Genomic DNA, 16,395 nt, shown 5'->3' on the forward strand with positions numbered 1-16,395 from the left:
CATAATATAGAATTTCATGCTGCGTAAAAGTTAATAAGAAAAAGGTTTAAAAAGTAAAAATAAATATTAAAAAAAAAAATAATCAAGAACATAATTATTTCCCTTTTAAATGAAGAAATGTTCGTTTTTATTACATCAATAAAAATGCCATATTTCGAAATCTATACAGGCAACTAATGTATGCAATTAACTCTCAGATAGATATAAATTGTGTTTTCCTGTTAGTTGCGTATTTTGATTGAATAATTATGACCATAACTTTTCGAATACGAATGGAATTTAAATATTCGACTAATCAGTGAAGGTCGAATCGGAAGAAGTTACATTCATCCCGATAAAACCACCCTTTCTTGATCCTTCAATGAGCGTGCGCACATTTTGAGACGATTTTCGCCACCCCTGATTCCAAAAGAGACACTTTTTATCGCACTCATGGCAGCCCCAAGGAAAAGACTTGTCTCAATCAAGAGTTACAGCATTGAGGTAAATTATTTTTAGAATATTCTTTATAGCTTTCTCTTTCAGCACAATAAGTATCTTTATTCATTATTTTACATGTCGTAAAATTAGGTGAAAATTATAATTGTTTATCATCATTATAATTGTTTTCTAATTTCTGTGAAAATGTAATTAATAAAGTCCGGGCTTTTATGACATTTGTATTTTCGGACGATTTTGAGTTTTTAACCCAGTCAGGACAGAAGACTTTTATCGAAAAATATATCGAAAAAAAAAGAGTTGCAACATCGAGGTGAATATTTTTAGAATAATCTTTATATGTTTCTTTTAGCACAATAGGGATCTTTATTCCTTATTTTATGTGTGGTAAAATTGAGGAAAAATCATAATATTTTATTGTTTTTATAACGGTATACCATTCACTGTAAAAAAAGGGATTTTCAAAATGGAGCGAAAAGGTTTTAAAATAGCACCGAAACAAATAATAGACGATTTTAAATGCCCCAGGAATTCAAAGCTGAAACAGCACATGCTCATTTTTGAGAAAAATGCTTAGTCTTAATGGTGATGTCGAGAGAAAGAGACCGATGTTCGTTGGCCGACGATAGGATTCGAACCAGGGTCCTCTTGCATGGTAGTAGGATGCTCTAACCACCATAGTCACAAGCCCAAGTGCAAGCAAATTTGGAAGCCTTATGCAATGCCAAGCGCATTGACATATCATGACATACTAGTTTCCCGTTTCAATGGTACAAAGGGTTGCAATTTGAAAAATATGATCCCAATATCTAAGTCAGGAGATCTTTTATTTTAATTTCACTTTTTGCTTATTTTGCTATCTTTTAAAATCGTTTTAACGAATGGAATTTATGTCAAGATGTGTCATTTTTCAGCAACTATGTAAAGCTTCCTAACTCATCCTGAACTTGGGTGTACAATTATGGTCTTTAGAGCATTCTACAACCCGAAGACTTTTGCTTCGAATCCAACCAGCTGCCAAGAAACTTTTCTCCCCAATATTTCTTTTTCTAAATCGCTTTCAGACAATGCATTTTTCTCAAATATGGGTATATACTAATTCAATTTTTTATATATGAATTTTTCAAACTTCCTTATTATTTTTGGTAGATATCCTGACATAGTTTTGCTCAATTTTAAAAAAAAAACTCTTTTGCGATGTCATTGTTAATGCAATTCCTAGTCTCAGGGTAAGTTTAACTTGAAAAAAAAATGTAGTTGAATATATATANCCTTTATATATATATATATATATATATATTGAAAGAAATTATCACGATTAGATTTTTATAAGTTTATATAGTCAAAAATAGGTCTGGCAGTTCTTATCCCAACACCTCTGTAAAGACTAACGGCATGTTTTAGATTTCTTAAAGCATTTTCTAAGACTTTGGGAACTTTTACTTTCATTTTAGGGCAGTTTATGTGATTTATCACTGATTATTTTTAATTTCCGATTATTTTTTTTATTTTATTAGAAGCACTATCTTGTTTTCACAAATTTCCTACATTATTACCAATTTTCTCAAATTTTCAATTTCTTTTAATTTTGCTTAACCTTGTAAATCCTTTTCCTACTCATTTGATAATGATTGATAGTAAATGATGTATTTCTATTTCATTTCAAATCAAATGAACTTTATTAAACTTTATCAAAAAACCTTTTCTTAAATTCTCTTAATATGCATGTTTTAATACAATTATATGTCAAATGAAATTTAGGAAAGAAATAATATTTCAAATTAAAATTATTGTTTAATCATAAGAAATTATTAAGGGCATTTTTTACTATTTTTAAACTCAATTTTGAGGATTTTTTAATTCACCAAAATCATAACTCCAGTAATTAAGAATGGTTATTTTGAAATTTTATAAGTCATTCATCGTTCAGTATAACACGTAGAGATTTTGGGCAAAGTCGGAACTATTATAATCACTGAGAAAAAAACAGCACATTTTTGTTTTAAAAAAGCAGTTGGCAACTAAACTCACTTAGTTGAGAACAAGAGAAAAATATCATTTTCTTAATAGAGTAATTTTTATGAAACATAGAATTTACTTTAATGGGCTTATTTGATTATTACTAATTTTATACTATAATATTCAAAGGCGTAGAAAATACCGGGCATGTATATTCTACCCAATAGTTCTTTACTTAAAAAAAACATCAGTGTAAGTAATACTACACTACAAAAATTTTCATGTATCAAAATAGTGTAATAAAAAATAGTGGCAACTATTTTATATTAAAGTGATGTTCCACTACACCAGGAATGTTCTATTTCACTATGTGGTGTAAGGTATCCACCATTTTTTTTTTTTGCATTGAATAACAAAAGTAAATTAGTAATCATAGTGAGATAAGATACACATTAGAGTGAGTAAAATCATCATTACGATATAATAAAAAATAAAATCTTTAATTTAGAATTATGCATATACTATTTTTCAAAATAAAATTAGTTTGTAAATCAAATATACGAGTATCACAAAGAGAACATAAAGACGAACTCGAAATAAGGCTTAACAGAAGGGAAGCTCATAGTAATTATTCATGGTAAAATCACTAAATAATAATCACTGTTCACACAGATTTAAAAAAATCAAATATAGTTATCCTTTTTGCACACTTGGAGAGATACATACCTGTTTTGATGACGAGCAAACAAATTATTCAATCAAATCGAAGAAAATCACTAACAACAAAGTCTCGCTGACTAATTCTCAATTACGAACGTTAACTTCTTAGGAAAAAAAACCTGCGCCAACATATCGGTTTGAGCAAAATAATTCTCGTTTGATATGAACGAGCAAGAATGTGGTGTAGGCTAATTCGAGATCATATAAGTGTTTAGATTTAAATTACACCATTTGAATTATATATGAAAACACTCGGTTCGGGCTTAGCTAGGAATAAAGTGTTCTTTCTCTCAAATTTTTGAGTTGCTCACCATCATGATCGGAGAGACAAGAGTATACCAGACAATGGACTACACATTCCTGCAGAATTATTATCTTGGTTATTCCAAATATTATAAATTTAATCTAAGAAAAATCAGCTGTATATTTATGTAACTTGATATGATAGTAAAGTTTAGGTTTTAGTAAAGTTTAAAAATTAGTATTGATATAGAAATGGAAATGGCTAAAAATAAAGGCCTTTCATATAAAATAAAAACCTGAGAAAGAACTTTTAAAATTTCTTATTGAAATTCAAAAATTACCACAAATTAAAATCAGGAAATAAATGTATAAATTATTTCTTAAGATTATCAACATGAATGAGTAGCTTTAGGGTTTTTTGACGACTTTCAATGAAATATTGGAGCAATTATCTATTCAAATTCCATTCAGTCATTTTTAATTTTATGATCTATATGATCTGTACCTATTTATGCAATCAATTTAAAAACCGAATTTTAGAAGCAAGTTTTTCCACCATTTGCATCGATGACAGCTAGCATCTGAATACTTCACACCAGTTTTTGATGAGTGGCCATAGAGATGGTCGTCCATGCGTCCATCGCAGCTGAAATTAATGCTGGAAGTCAGGATAATGATATCTGTCCAATACATTATTTGGCCAGACCTATCCGAAACTCAAGCGGTACGATTTCAAGAGTCCTGAGGCCAATTTTAGAAGGAAGTTTTTCCACCATTTGCATCGATGACACCTAGCATCTGAATACTTCACACCAGTTTTTGACAAGGGGCCATAGGGATGATCTTCCATGCGTCCGTCACAGCTGAAATGAATGCTGGAAGTCAGGATAATGATATCTGTCCAACACATTATTTGGCTAGAAGTATCCGAAACTCGAGCGGTACTATTTCGAAGAGTCCTGAGGCCAATTTTGGAAGGAAGTTTTTCCACCATTTGCATTGATGACACCTAGCATCTGAATACCTCACACCAGTTTTTGATAAGGGGCCATAGAGATGGTCTTCCATGCGTCAATCACAGCTGAAATTAATGCTGGAAGTCAGGATAATACTATCTAGCCAATACATTATTTGGCCAGAAGTATCCGAAAACCGATCGGTACTATTTCGAAGAGTTCAAAAATTGGCCTTACTATTCAAAAATTGGCCTCAGAAGAGGCCAATTTTTGAAGGAAGTTTTCCCACCATTTGCATCGATGAGATCTAGCATCTGAAAACTTCACACCAGTTTTTGATAAGTGGCCATAGGGATTGACTTCCAGGCGTCCATCACAGCTGAAGTAATTGCTGGTACAGGGAAGATTGTCCAAATGTTTGACAATGTAATCTGCTTTAATTCGTTTCAAATGTATATCACAGAATTAAAGATGAGACTCTGAAAATGCCAGTCCAGTTTTTTTAACCCTAATTTAAACCGTGTGTGCGTCATCGAACCATGTCTCGATGTTTGAATGAACTAGTTATGATGCTAGAAGGAAAACGAGTTTTACCTCCAAAATACTGCCAAGTAGTTGCGAAAACAGCGTTTTCCAGAAAACACGCATGCATATCATAGTTCATATTTCCAACCACTGGAGATAAAGGATCTAGGTCGAGCCATGAAATACAGCCTGCACCATGATGCTTTAGTGGCTGTCCGGATGCATTTGGCCAGATGTATTCAGCAATTTTAACATAGTGGCAAGTGAAACAATGTTTTCGCGTCAACTTAAACCAAAATGTTTTGTATTTGAAGTAAAGAAGGACTTATTTTTCACAGCAATAATTTTCAACTTGAAACCTGCTAGATTTATTATGATTGCAACAAGTTTGTGATGTGTTATGGTAGAAAAAGCTCCTCAGATTTTAATCGTGCAGTAAATAATTGTACATTTTTGCCATTTTCTAAGATTTTTAATTGCGAAGAATAAGTAACTGTTACCAAAATAGAACAAAATAATTAAAATTTAAAGTATTTTATTTACGAATTTGTTTGGCTCAGACTGCTGAAAGTTAAGTCTCATAGATTAAAAAAAGAAACAAAGCTTTTAAATTGATGAAAATCAATTTTAGACATTTTTTTTTGTAATTAGTATATGTACAGTAACATTACTCAAATGAATATTGTGACAACTATTTAAATATTACAGTATCACAAATTTAATTTATCACATTTGAAAAGTTTTGATTTCATATTTAATTGAATTATTGAAAAAGTACATAAATTCCAAAAACCAAATTTATTTGGTTCATTTAAAAAATTAAGTAGAAAGATAAGCAAATGAATTCAATGCACTATTGCTAGTACAATTTCCTACTTTTCATAACATTTCTTCTTAAATAATCTAATTTTTTTAATAAGATTGTTTTAAATTTGCCAGTTTACGCATGAAACAGTGCTATCTAGCTCTTTTTATAATTGTTTTATGTAGTTTCAATATCTTACACAAATTTAACTTCTTAGATCTATTTATTCCTCTGTTATATTATAATATGAAATGTTACTTTAAATAGAAAAACCTTTTACTATAGTCGTGCATATGTATATTTAAAATAATATTTAATTACTAATAATATTTAATTAATAATAATATTGATACTTTTAGTGAATTCTGTCAAAATTTTAACAGAGTATAAGTTGAAGACACATTCATGGTTAAAAGTTAGAGCTGCATATTTCAACTCTACAGCTTTAGTTTAATTTAAAGCACAGTTGTTTTGAAGAAGAACGATACTTTTACTTTGTCTCAATCAATTTGCACGGCATAGTACAGCTACTTTTTACAAAAATGTTTCCAAATGAATTAAATTTCAGTGATGCCATAGACCAATAAAGCAGTACAAGATTAAGATAAAATGTTTTCTTATAAAAGTATTTAAAGACATTATCATACAAAAGAGGTAAAGTAAAGCGAGAACATTCATAAAACCGCGAAGAAATAAACCCATTACTCCGGCGGTTTTCTTTTCCTCCGCATTAAGGGAGGTTTAAGAGCACTAAAAATGTTCCAAATATGAGTTCTTCTCCACTCCGTTTAATACCCATTAGTGAAAGTGTCACTTTATGAATCCATTTAATATTGTTTCGATGTTCGCTTATAATATTTATTCAAAGCGATGTGATTTAACTTCGGTATTAAATAAATATTTCAAATGTTATTTTTTGAATAAATTGACATGAAAGACCAAAAGAGAATTCAGACAGATCTTGACATTTTGATTTGATTAAAGCGTTCAAATTTAAACTAATTAGAAAAATTCAAATCAAGGAGAAAGAACGGTTCATTGTAAAAAATGCATGATTAAGTTTCACGAAACCTTCTTCGTTTTTGACGAAACCGTTTCCTGATGTATCCTGCAGAGCAAAAATTTTGTCAAAGTGACGAAATAGTAGTCACTTCCTTAAGGAAACGAATTTTGTCAAAACTTAAAAAATTATTTTGTCATTCTATTTTTTTTTCTTCCAAAAACCAAAAGCCATGTTAGCGCCTAATGAATCTATCTTTTCTAATAATCACTTTATCACGGGCAACATATAGGTCGCCTAAACAATACAAAATGACAGATAGTACATACATGTCCGAAGTAGGATTTGAACCCCTGATCTTCCTGCTACGAAGCTAATACCTTGACCACCATATAGCTTGATCGGCAAGTTTTTTCATCTCATTTTCAATCGCCTAGTTTTCATTCTATTTTAGTTATTCTAGTTAACAATGCCCATAATGCTCTGAGACGAGGTTCTGAATTGAGGAAAACTTATTGTCATACATCTCAGAGTTCGTGTTTTGTCACAAATCACGTGGTTTTGTGACGAAATGATTCTCAAAATTAACGAAATATAGCTCAAGGATTGCTGAATCGTCAGAAGTGAGAGTTTTCTTCACCGCGTAATAACTCTCAGGGAGAACCAATTTTTGACGTTAATGATTTGTCAAAATCAAATAATCCTCAATAGATGGCAATCGCATAGTTATTTTTACGAAAAATGGACATAAACTGTTCTTTCCTTTTTTCCCGAAAAACTGTTTTTATTTTTGAATTTCATCTTTTTCAAATTTTTCAAACATGGTCATGAGATTAACTTTAAATGTGATATTAATTTTTATATACTTATTTCTCAAACGTTGTTTTTTTCCAATGACCACCTGTGTTAGAATTTCGTGAATTCAGCCCTTTACAGGGCAGATTTAGTTGTCAACTATTTCAGGGGCACCATATTAATATGGTTCAACCTTGCTCCCACAGTAAGGACAGGTTATTCAGAGAATGAAGGAAGATCCAGGTCTTGCCCGGAAATCGAATCCGGAACCTTTATGATCCAAGTCCTGTTCCCTGACCCCTACACAGTCCGGACATCAGCTTCTCAAAAGTGGTCAAGCATGTTCTTATCATCCTGGCAACTTCTACTGATAATCAATTTAATGCTACCGTCCAACAAATTCAATAAGAATTGTTCAAGGTGTCATTCAGTTCTTCCCTGCCCAAGAGGAAAATAGATATTTACCATATTACACAGATTAGACCATTCGGATCCACTTTTCTATCAGTACGTTTACACAAGCGCTTATAAATAGTCAATTATCTTCCTTCCTTTCTTTGTGATGAGGTTAATAACTTTACACTAAATCCACGTTTTATTGTCTCTAAAAATTCTGTATTCTCCCAGGTAGTTCTTATAAAATGTTCCTAATTTTATTTTTAACATGAAATCATCGCTAATACATTTCAAACCTCATAATAATGAAAATGGATCACAAATATTATATTTAACCTTAGATCTTTTGCAGGCTTCCTAAAGTTGTCCAAGCACCCCAAATAAGTCTTAATTTGCCACGTAGTCCTGTAGCAACCATAAGGTTTCTAAGAGGATAGCGAGAAACTATTTGAGAGCCTAAGATTCAAGATAATACCCCTGAAGAACAGTAGATGCGTTGTATTACCCTGACATTGCTTGACCATTTACAGATAGGCTTTGGATATTTATCTCTATTTTATATTAATTTTTATTAGTCACAGAAGGATCGGTTGGTGACACCGTTCGGTGGCTGGTGGACAGATACTGAGGAAAATTGGAACAAGTCCATGGTCACCAATTAGAGACTTTGTAGTGTGGTAATGTCGAATGTCAGTTCGCTCGTATACTGTGTTCATCCAAATTCAAAAGTATGGGTTGCATTAAAAAGCATTATTATAAACGTATTTCGATCATAATCAGACCCTTTAACCTACTTACGCTACAGGCTGGGATTAGTATCTTAAATTAGATGAAAGTATCATTTTTTTTAACAAGTTGATCTAAAAAATACCATAAATACGAACTAAAATAGTTGTATTAATTCTTCAATTATTCCAAACAAAACACTACACGGAGAAAAAAATTCTGTTAAAATTACTGTACTGTATGGTAATGACAATTCTGGTAAAAAAACACTATTACTTCCTTGTTAACGACATTAGTTCTTCACCACTCTCCTCCATAGCGCATGGAAATGCATTTTACCCTGAACTTAATTAGAGCCTCTAAATTAGACTGGCCGACTTATCATCTATTTTTGGAGCAAAAAGCTAGCATCAGCACAATACTAACATAACGTTAACTTGCGAACTTGTTTGCTCCAATATTGCTTGATAGGTCAGCTCTGATATTATAGGAGCCTTAGCCCTAAGGTCCACTAGATCCACGCTTTTTTTTTTTTAATTAAAAAAAAAATACATTTACTGTGATGTATCTAATTTTGTTTCTCACCTTTAATTTTCCCCTTTTTGTTGGCAATCTTACATTTCCTATTTTTAATCATTTATTTTTCCTCTTATTCATGTCTTGGAAGTTTTAAAAATGGTAAATTGCATGACTACTATTTGTTTCGATTTGCATATTTTTAAAGTGAATGAAGCTTTTAAACAAGTAATACCATAATTCTGGTTAATAAAACCAAACTATATGGTACTTAAGCGATTTATTTGGTATTTTTCCCGTTCTAATAGCAATGATTTATCATTTTCAGAATTATAGCTCTCATTGCCCCACATGAAGTAAAATATACAAAACATAAAAGCATATTTAATCAAATTAAGGATTTACTCTAAAGAAAGATTATGTTAGAATTATCAGCTTTTACCACATTTACCAAATTTTATTACAGATTATGAAAAAATATTTCTTTGCTCATTTTACCAAAATTACTACCAAAGTACTTTGGTAAAAATTTCTGAGTTTTTTAGTGTTCCCTTAGAACTAGAAACACGGTAAAATTCACCATGATCTAGTAGTTTTAATCATAATTTATTTAGTGCATTTAAAACTTTAAAAAAACGCATACTTTTTTGGAAATTAATAAATAGGTTATTGCTTACGCTTCTTTTTTTAGCAAAAAGCGTACAGTCTTATAGTCTATATTTTCAATTTTTACTTTTTAAAATAGGTTTAGTTCTTTGTTATATTTTTAAAGCTTATTTGAACTAAATATCGTATTATAGAACTGCTACATACCTGTTGCTAAAAGTAACTCTTAGTAAACTGATAAAAATAAAATAACAAGTCAGTCTCCTTTGGTAAGATAAAATCTTCTTTCAAAGTATCCTAAGCAAGTGCATTTGACCCTTAGTGGCTTCCTGTGTAGCCAACGGTCAATGAAAGAGGGAATTACCCACTTCCGTTCTCAAAGGCCGGAAAAAGATCCCTAACTCGCCCGAATTTTCTCTTTCATCTTCCGCAGTTACCACGAAACTTTTTTTCCCCAAAAAGGATAAAGCTTGGAGGTTTTTTATGGCTTAAGAAATCTTCATAAACATCGTAGAAAGTGCTCTGACGAAATTAATTCACCATTAAGAAAAATTTGCAAGAATACTAATTTATTTCACTAGCCCGCTCTTTAACATTTTTTTTTTTACTTTTAGATTCTATATGTTAATATTATATAAGATAATATCACATTTATTGTCATTTTTATTTAAAATTAAATAAAATTGTCGGTCATAAAATAAATTTGTGAGCAATATTTATCAGTTAAATAGTCCAAAAAATGCTTTTGTTTTAATTTCACTTTAAGTTGAAAGATTCAATATTGATTCAATATTCTAATAAAAATATGTTTTCTCTAACTTCATTTTAAACATATATGTTTACTTTTAAATATTTTCAAACACTTATTATATATTCGTATTAAATATGTTTCAAATAATATCGTTATAAAACATATTTTGCTATAAATTCCTTGTTTCTTACTTTGAGAAAAAATACTACGGAATAATTAAATATTTTCTAGACATAAGTTTATTTCCCTTTTTATTTTTATTTTTAATTGCATAAATGATTTTAAATTTTTTCATGGATTGAGCTTTTAAATAAAATATATAATAATAGTTCCATAATTTTAAAATAGTGTCAAAAGTTGGTATCGTGAAAATCACTGAAGAAGTTTTGCCTTTGTTTATAACTCTAAAAAAATTACTTAAATTTAAAGGTAAACTAGTATACAATGTAAAATATTACACTGTGCAATATTGCAAATTATGGTAAAAAGTACCAGAACTAAGAGGGATATTTTGATCTAGGAGATAAAAAATTTTTTTACAGTGTTTTCCGTAAATGCCTTATTTTTATCCAAACATGGCCATGTAAAATAAAAATAATGGTTTTTTTTCTGACTTTATAAGTTTTTACACATAATAAAACAAATAAACTAGTTTTTTTTTTACATTTTTTTATGAATATTTAAAAAAAAGTTGTTGAAAGCAGTCGGATACCATAAATAGGTACAAGCATAAAATGTACTTTTTGTAATTAAAATCCTTATAACTTATTAATTACTAGTTATGTCATCTCGGGATGGGTTTCATTCAGCTTAAAGTAAAAACTGCATCTTAATTAATACCTCATCTGTCCAAATAGCAGTGTACTATACTCTTTTTTTCCCTACTGTCGAAGCTCGACGTGCTAGGTTATGCATTTTTTTGCCATTTGCAATACAATGAGACGAGTACTTAACAGTCTGTCGCAAGGTTGAATCTTCATTTATTTTGTAATTATAAATGCTATACTTGTGTATTATCATAATGTTTTTTGCGATTATTAAAGTTCAAGTTACGTTAAATATGTGCTTGATGGATTTTAAACATCTCTATTGTTCGACAAAGAAAACCCTAATAAACTTTAAGTTACCCGAAAATAAAAATAAACAAAGTACGTAATTAATTTACCGATTTTAAAACCTGTAAAAATCTTTTCAAACAAAATTATGAAGCAAACGTTTCGAGGCAAAATTTCCCCCTACAATTATGGACAGTGAATATGCTGCTCTTAAAAAGGTTCAAAATGTATGTTCTTGCAAGCTTTTGTGATATGCTGCATATGCTGAAGGCTAATTTAATTATACGGCTCATTTGGAAACACCTACCGTCATTCTGCAATACGCCTGGCTAATTATGAAAGTATCCAGTATTTCTTAAAAAATATCCAGTATTAATTATAAAAGTATTCAGTCTTTCTTATACCGTATTTGCACATCTTTAGGATAAACAAAAACATATCATTCATTGCTCAGACATTCAGGGAAGACTTGTTTATTAATAGCCCAATTGAAGTTCTATTACAATTGGCCTGTGTTAATACAGTCTGATTTTGTCAATGTCAGACTATTTCTTAATTAGTTAAAAAAAACTAATCCGAAATATATGAAGCAAATTAAAATACTATGAAAATTTTTCTAAATTGCAAATTGCTTTATAAAATGCCAGCGATATTTACAAAAAGCAAGTCTTTCCAATTACTCTTCGACGTATGTAAATAAGAAATTAATAAACAACATAATTTTTTTTAAATTAAACCTCTATTAAGTAATAAATATGTTAAACTAACAAAATTTTACAACGCATTATTCATTATGTTTGAAAGTAAACTACAAGTAATTAATTAAAAAATGTATCTTTAGATAATTCGCCAATGAATAACATTACAATCAGAATCAGAAGTTAGGCCTAATTTTTTGGTCGGTTTTCTCCTAAAATGAATCATTCTAGCAGAAGTGACACGTTGCCCTCTTTGAGATTGATTATCGGGAATTATTAGATCCGCCACAAAACTAATTGGATTTATTCGCAATATTTCTCCGATTCAGTTTCTTGTGAGGAAAGTAAGATACCACAACTTAAGAACCCAACTAATAAGCATTTAATAACGATGAATATTGAAAATATTATAAATTGGAAGTAAGATAAATAAAAAAAATAGTAATAGTCACATCAAGTTTAAGAAACACTTTTTTCACCATTACTACTATTTTTAAAAATAATAATTGTTAGTAAAAAAATAACTGTATAAAAACTTTATTGAGTAACATAGTCAAAATTTCATTCATTCGCTTCAAAATATACAAATTGGAAATAGCAAGTGACATGTTTCAAGCGCTCAAAAATAGGCGCCCATTTTCAAACTTTACCAGACGTGAATGAGAAAAAACAAAAGTGGTTTGAAATATAAAACGCAAATTTTCCAACTAAAATAAATATGTGAAACAAAACTAGAAAAACCACAGTGGTCGAGAGTGGAAATCAGGGTAAAATGCATTTCTACGCGTTTTAAAGAGGTGGTTAGGAATCATCATTCTAGTGTCATAGTTGTTTTAAAAGAAACATAAGGGAACATAGTTATCGGTTGAACACATTAGTACTTATTAAATTCCAGTTTTTTCCTATTTTTTTAACACACAGATGGGTAGTTAAAAACTAAACATACATTCTATAACGTTACAAAATCAACACCTCATTATGTAATCAACAAAAACTAAAATATTTCAGACACAGTTAATGATATAATGAGGGACACATGTTCGAAAAACATGACATATCACTTCACAAGTGGTTTTCAATGATGGTCATCAGTTATTAAATTACAATTTTTCTTATTGTTTAACTGACACAGCAACTAGTTGTTGAAATATAACTAAATATTTTAAATCGTTGTGCAAAAATATGTTATCAACAATAAATGAAAACTATTTTGGTAAAAAGTAAGGATAAGTCAATCAAACTCAATTCTAAAAAAAAGGTCTTAACTGTGTAACATTTTCTTGATAGTTGTAAATCGATAGCAACTTCCCAAATTAATGTCTCAAATTCATATTGATTGGCGATTTAACTATAGCCATCTGAGAGTTTTATACAAATGAGCTACCATTTCATCCTAGGATTACCTCTAGAGGTAATGTCAATATGCTTTATGACCTTTATTTCCTGTTCATGGTAGTCTAAATTAGACTTAATACCTAATCATTACTATTGACAAAGGAAGTCATGTCATATTGATGATTTATCCCAATGTCAAGGAGTAGATTTAATAGGGTACTGCGTCCTTTCATACTGCTGTTAATAAAAGGTTTGGTTGAAGGGCATAATATCAAGACTTCAATTAGTTGCTTTAGTCATGACAATCTCTAATTCTCAATACTATAGGTTAAGGTGAAATTGAAAGAACGATCCATCACCTCGAGCCACAATCATCCAGCCTCGCATTATTACAAAGTAATATGAACTCGCCACTAAATGACTGACTCATTGTGAACTTGAATACTGAAAGCATGATTTGAGAAAAAATGCTCCTTGAAAAAAAGCAATAAACATAGAAAAAAGTACAACATCTTATAACGCTTTGAACGACCTATCTTTCAGCAGCCATTGCAAGAATGTCGGGTAATTTAATTTCAATCAGAAGACGAGGAAAGGGCATGTGCTGCTACTCTTATGTCCTGTTTCTTCAACAGCAGTTTGCTGACCATTAATGTTATCTTTTGACTAAATTCAGAACTATTTGATCGCAATGTATTTTTTCCAAAAAATATTGTCCTTCTGATAACAATGCAGCAAACGGTACATTTATTTTTTAAATCCCCTTTTTCATTATTTAAAATCAAAATAAATCCGTCATTTAATAGAAATCCTCAACCAACATCTCGTATAACCCACATGAAAAAAATATACTAAGAATCATGATTCCAACAAAAAGGAAGCCAAACGAAAGATTGAGAAGAGGTCGTAATAAAGTAACCACACAGTGTACACAGTGTCCACACAGTGTGCTCAGCAACTGGCACTACCACGTTTAAATTTACTAAAAAACTGTAGTTGTTATGATACATTTTTAAATAAGGAATTTTTAATACAATTGCTGTTTCGGGTCTGATAATACGACATACTTCTGTATTAAATGGCTAATATATTAATATTTTAAAAAATACCTTTAAAATACTCATCAAATTTAATAATTACTTACTCATCTCTTAGGTTCATAATTAAAATTTAATCTTTCATTTTTTTACAGCGGAAAAAAAGATCACTTTTATTTTTGCTCAAACCTTCTGAGATTATGAGAATGATAATACAGCTTATAAGTCTTTTGTGTATAATAAAAAAGGGTAAACTTTGTGCTTCACGAAGCAAACTATTTGTCAAAAAGAGCGTCAATTCAGTTTTTCAATCGACGCTATTCCCTCGACCAATTACTTAAAGACGTACTCTAGTGCAGAGGAGAGTTTTAAAAGATGAATGCGAGTACATGGTACTCGAGGAAAAACAATCATTTGCTGAAATCTTTGGAGCGAGAAAAAAAGGTTATAATATTTTATTCTAGACAGCTCTTACCTTGAATATTAAGTCTTCGAACTAGGTGAAAGTTTTATTTTCATCAAATATTCCCTAAAGACTGTTTGCGAAAACAAATTCAAATTTGCTGAGAGGGCTGAGAAAATTGAAATATATATTAGTCAGCAATTATTTAATGAAAAACGTAAACGGTGATTCATTTAAGGAGTGTCACTGTCGTTTTTAAATCTTTGCATATCTTTTAAACAAGTGCCAAAAATATTTTTTCTATATTTAATTCTGAAAAAAAAAAATTTATTTCCGGAGTGCCTTGTCATCTATAAGTCATTCAAGGCATTTTAAATAAGTACTAATTTTTTTCCAGATTTATTCTTGAACAATGGTTTGTATAGAAAATAGTATTGTAACCTATTTATTATTGTTCATTTTCTAAATTAGCGCTAAAAATGTTTTTCAGTATTATTATTGAAAATAACAATTTATTTAGAGAGTGTCATAGACATTTTACAAAACGCATATGTTTTAAAAAGGCACTAATTTTTTTACTAGATTATTATTTAAAACAATGATTTGTTTAAAAAGTGCAATTGTCATTTTTAAATTATTTTTCATTTAAACAAGTGCATCTTTTAAACAAATACTAAAAATATTTTACATTTAATATTGAGAAAATTTATTTAGAGAGAGTTTTAATCGGGTTTGTTTTTCTATAAATCCTTGAATATATTTTAAATAAATCTTAATTTTTTCTGATTTGTTTAGAGAGCATCATAATTATTTTACACAGCGCACATGTTCCAAGTAAGGGCTGAAATTTTCTATTTGATTTACAGCGTGCTCGTTTACCGAACAACAGAACTTTATTTGTATTTTTATACTCTTTAACCTTCTCAACACGACTCTTACACAATTGAATTTTAATTGGAAGAAGTATTTTAATTTAAAGGTCACATGCTAAGCGAAGCCCTGAAGAAATACCCGAAAAAGTTATCATTACATTAAGTTACTGTGAAAAACCTTGGTGACCCCTTAATCAGGTAAATATTTGGTTCAAGAAAAATAATTTTTTTAGAATATAATTTGATTTTAAATCAAATTTAAATACGATATTTAGAGTGGTAAAATATAAAGAATTACCACTGATAGAATTTATACATTCTTTAATTTTAAGAATATAAAATAAGAATTTGTTAAATTGGAAATAATTTATTTTTTACAATATATATATATATATATATATATATATATAAGTAGCATACAGTGCGGTTGGTGCGACGGAAGTGACGTCATCGTGGAAAGTCAAGGGGTGCTTATTTCGGCCCATTCGCAAACCGGTAGTTGTTTATTTCTGCCCGTCTGTAGTGTTAGTTTCGGTTTTGACTCTAGTTTCGTTTTTTT

The 16,395-nt window shown here is 29.9% G+C and overlaps 1 protein-coding gene across 1 annotated transcript in view; it reads left to right on the top strand.

Moving 5' to 3' along the window:
- Positions 1 to 300: 300 nt before the first annotated feature.
- LOC107442680 (tyrosine 3-monooxygenase-like) overlaps positions 301 to 16,395 on the top strand; it is a 41,768-nt gene continuing 25,673 nt past the window's right edge. The window contains exon 1 of the mRNA XM_043050313.2: positions 301 to 483. Within this exon, the coding sequence (XP_042906247.1) occupies positions 433 to 483 (51 nt within the window). The 5' untranslated portion in view covers positions 301 to 432. The remainder of the gene's footprint in view (positions 484 to 16,395) is intronic.

This window comes from Parasteatoda tepidariorum, chromosome 2 (assembly GCF_043381705.1).
Source record: "Parasteatoda tepidariorum isolate YZ-2023 chromosome 2, CAS_Ptep_4.0, whole genome shotgun sequence".
NCBI lineage: Eukaryota > Metazoa > Arthropoda > Arachnida > Araneae > Theridiidae > Parasteatoda > Parasteatoda tepidariorum.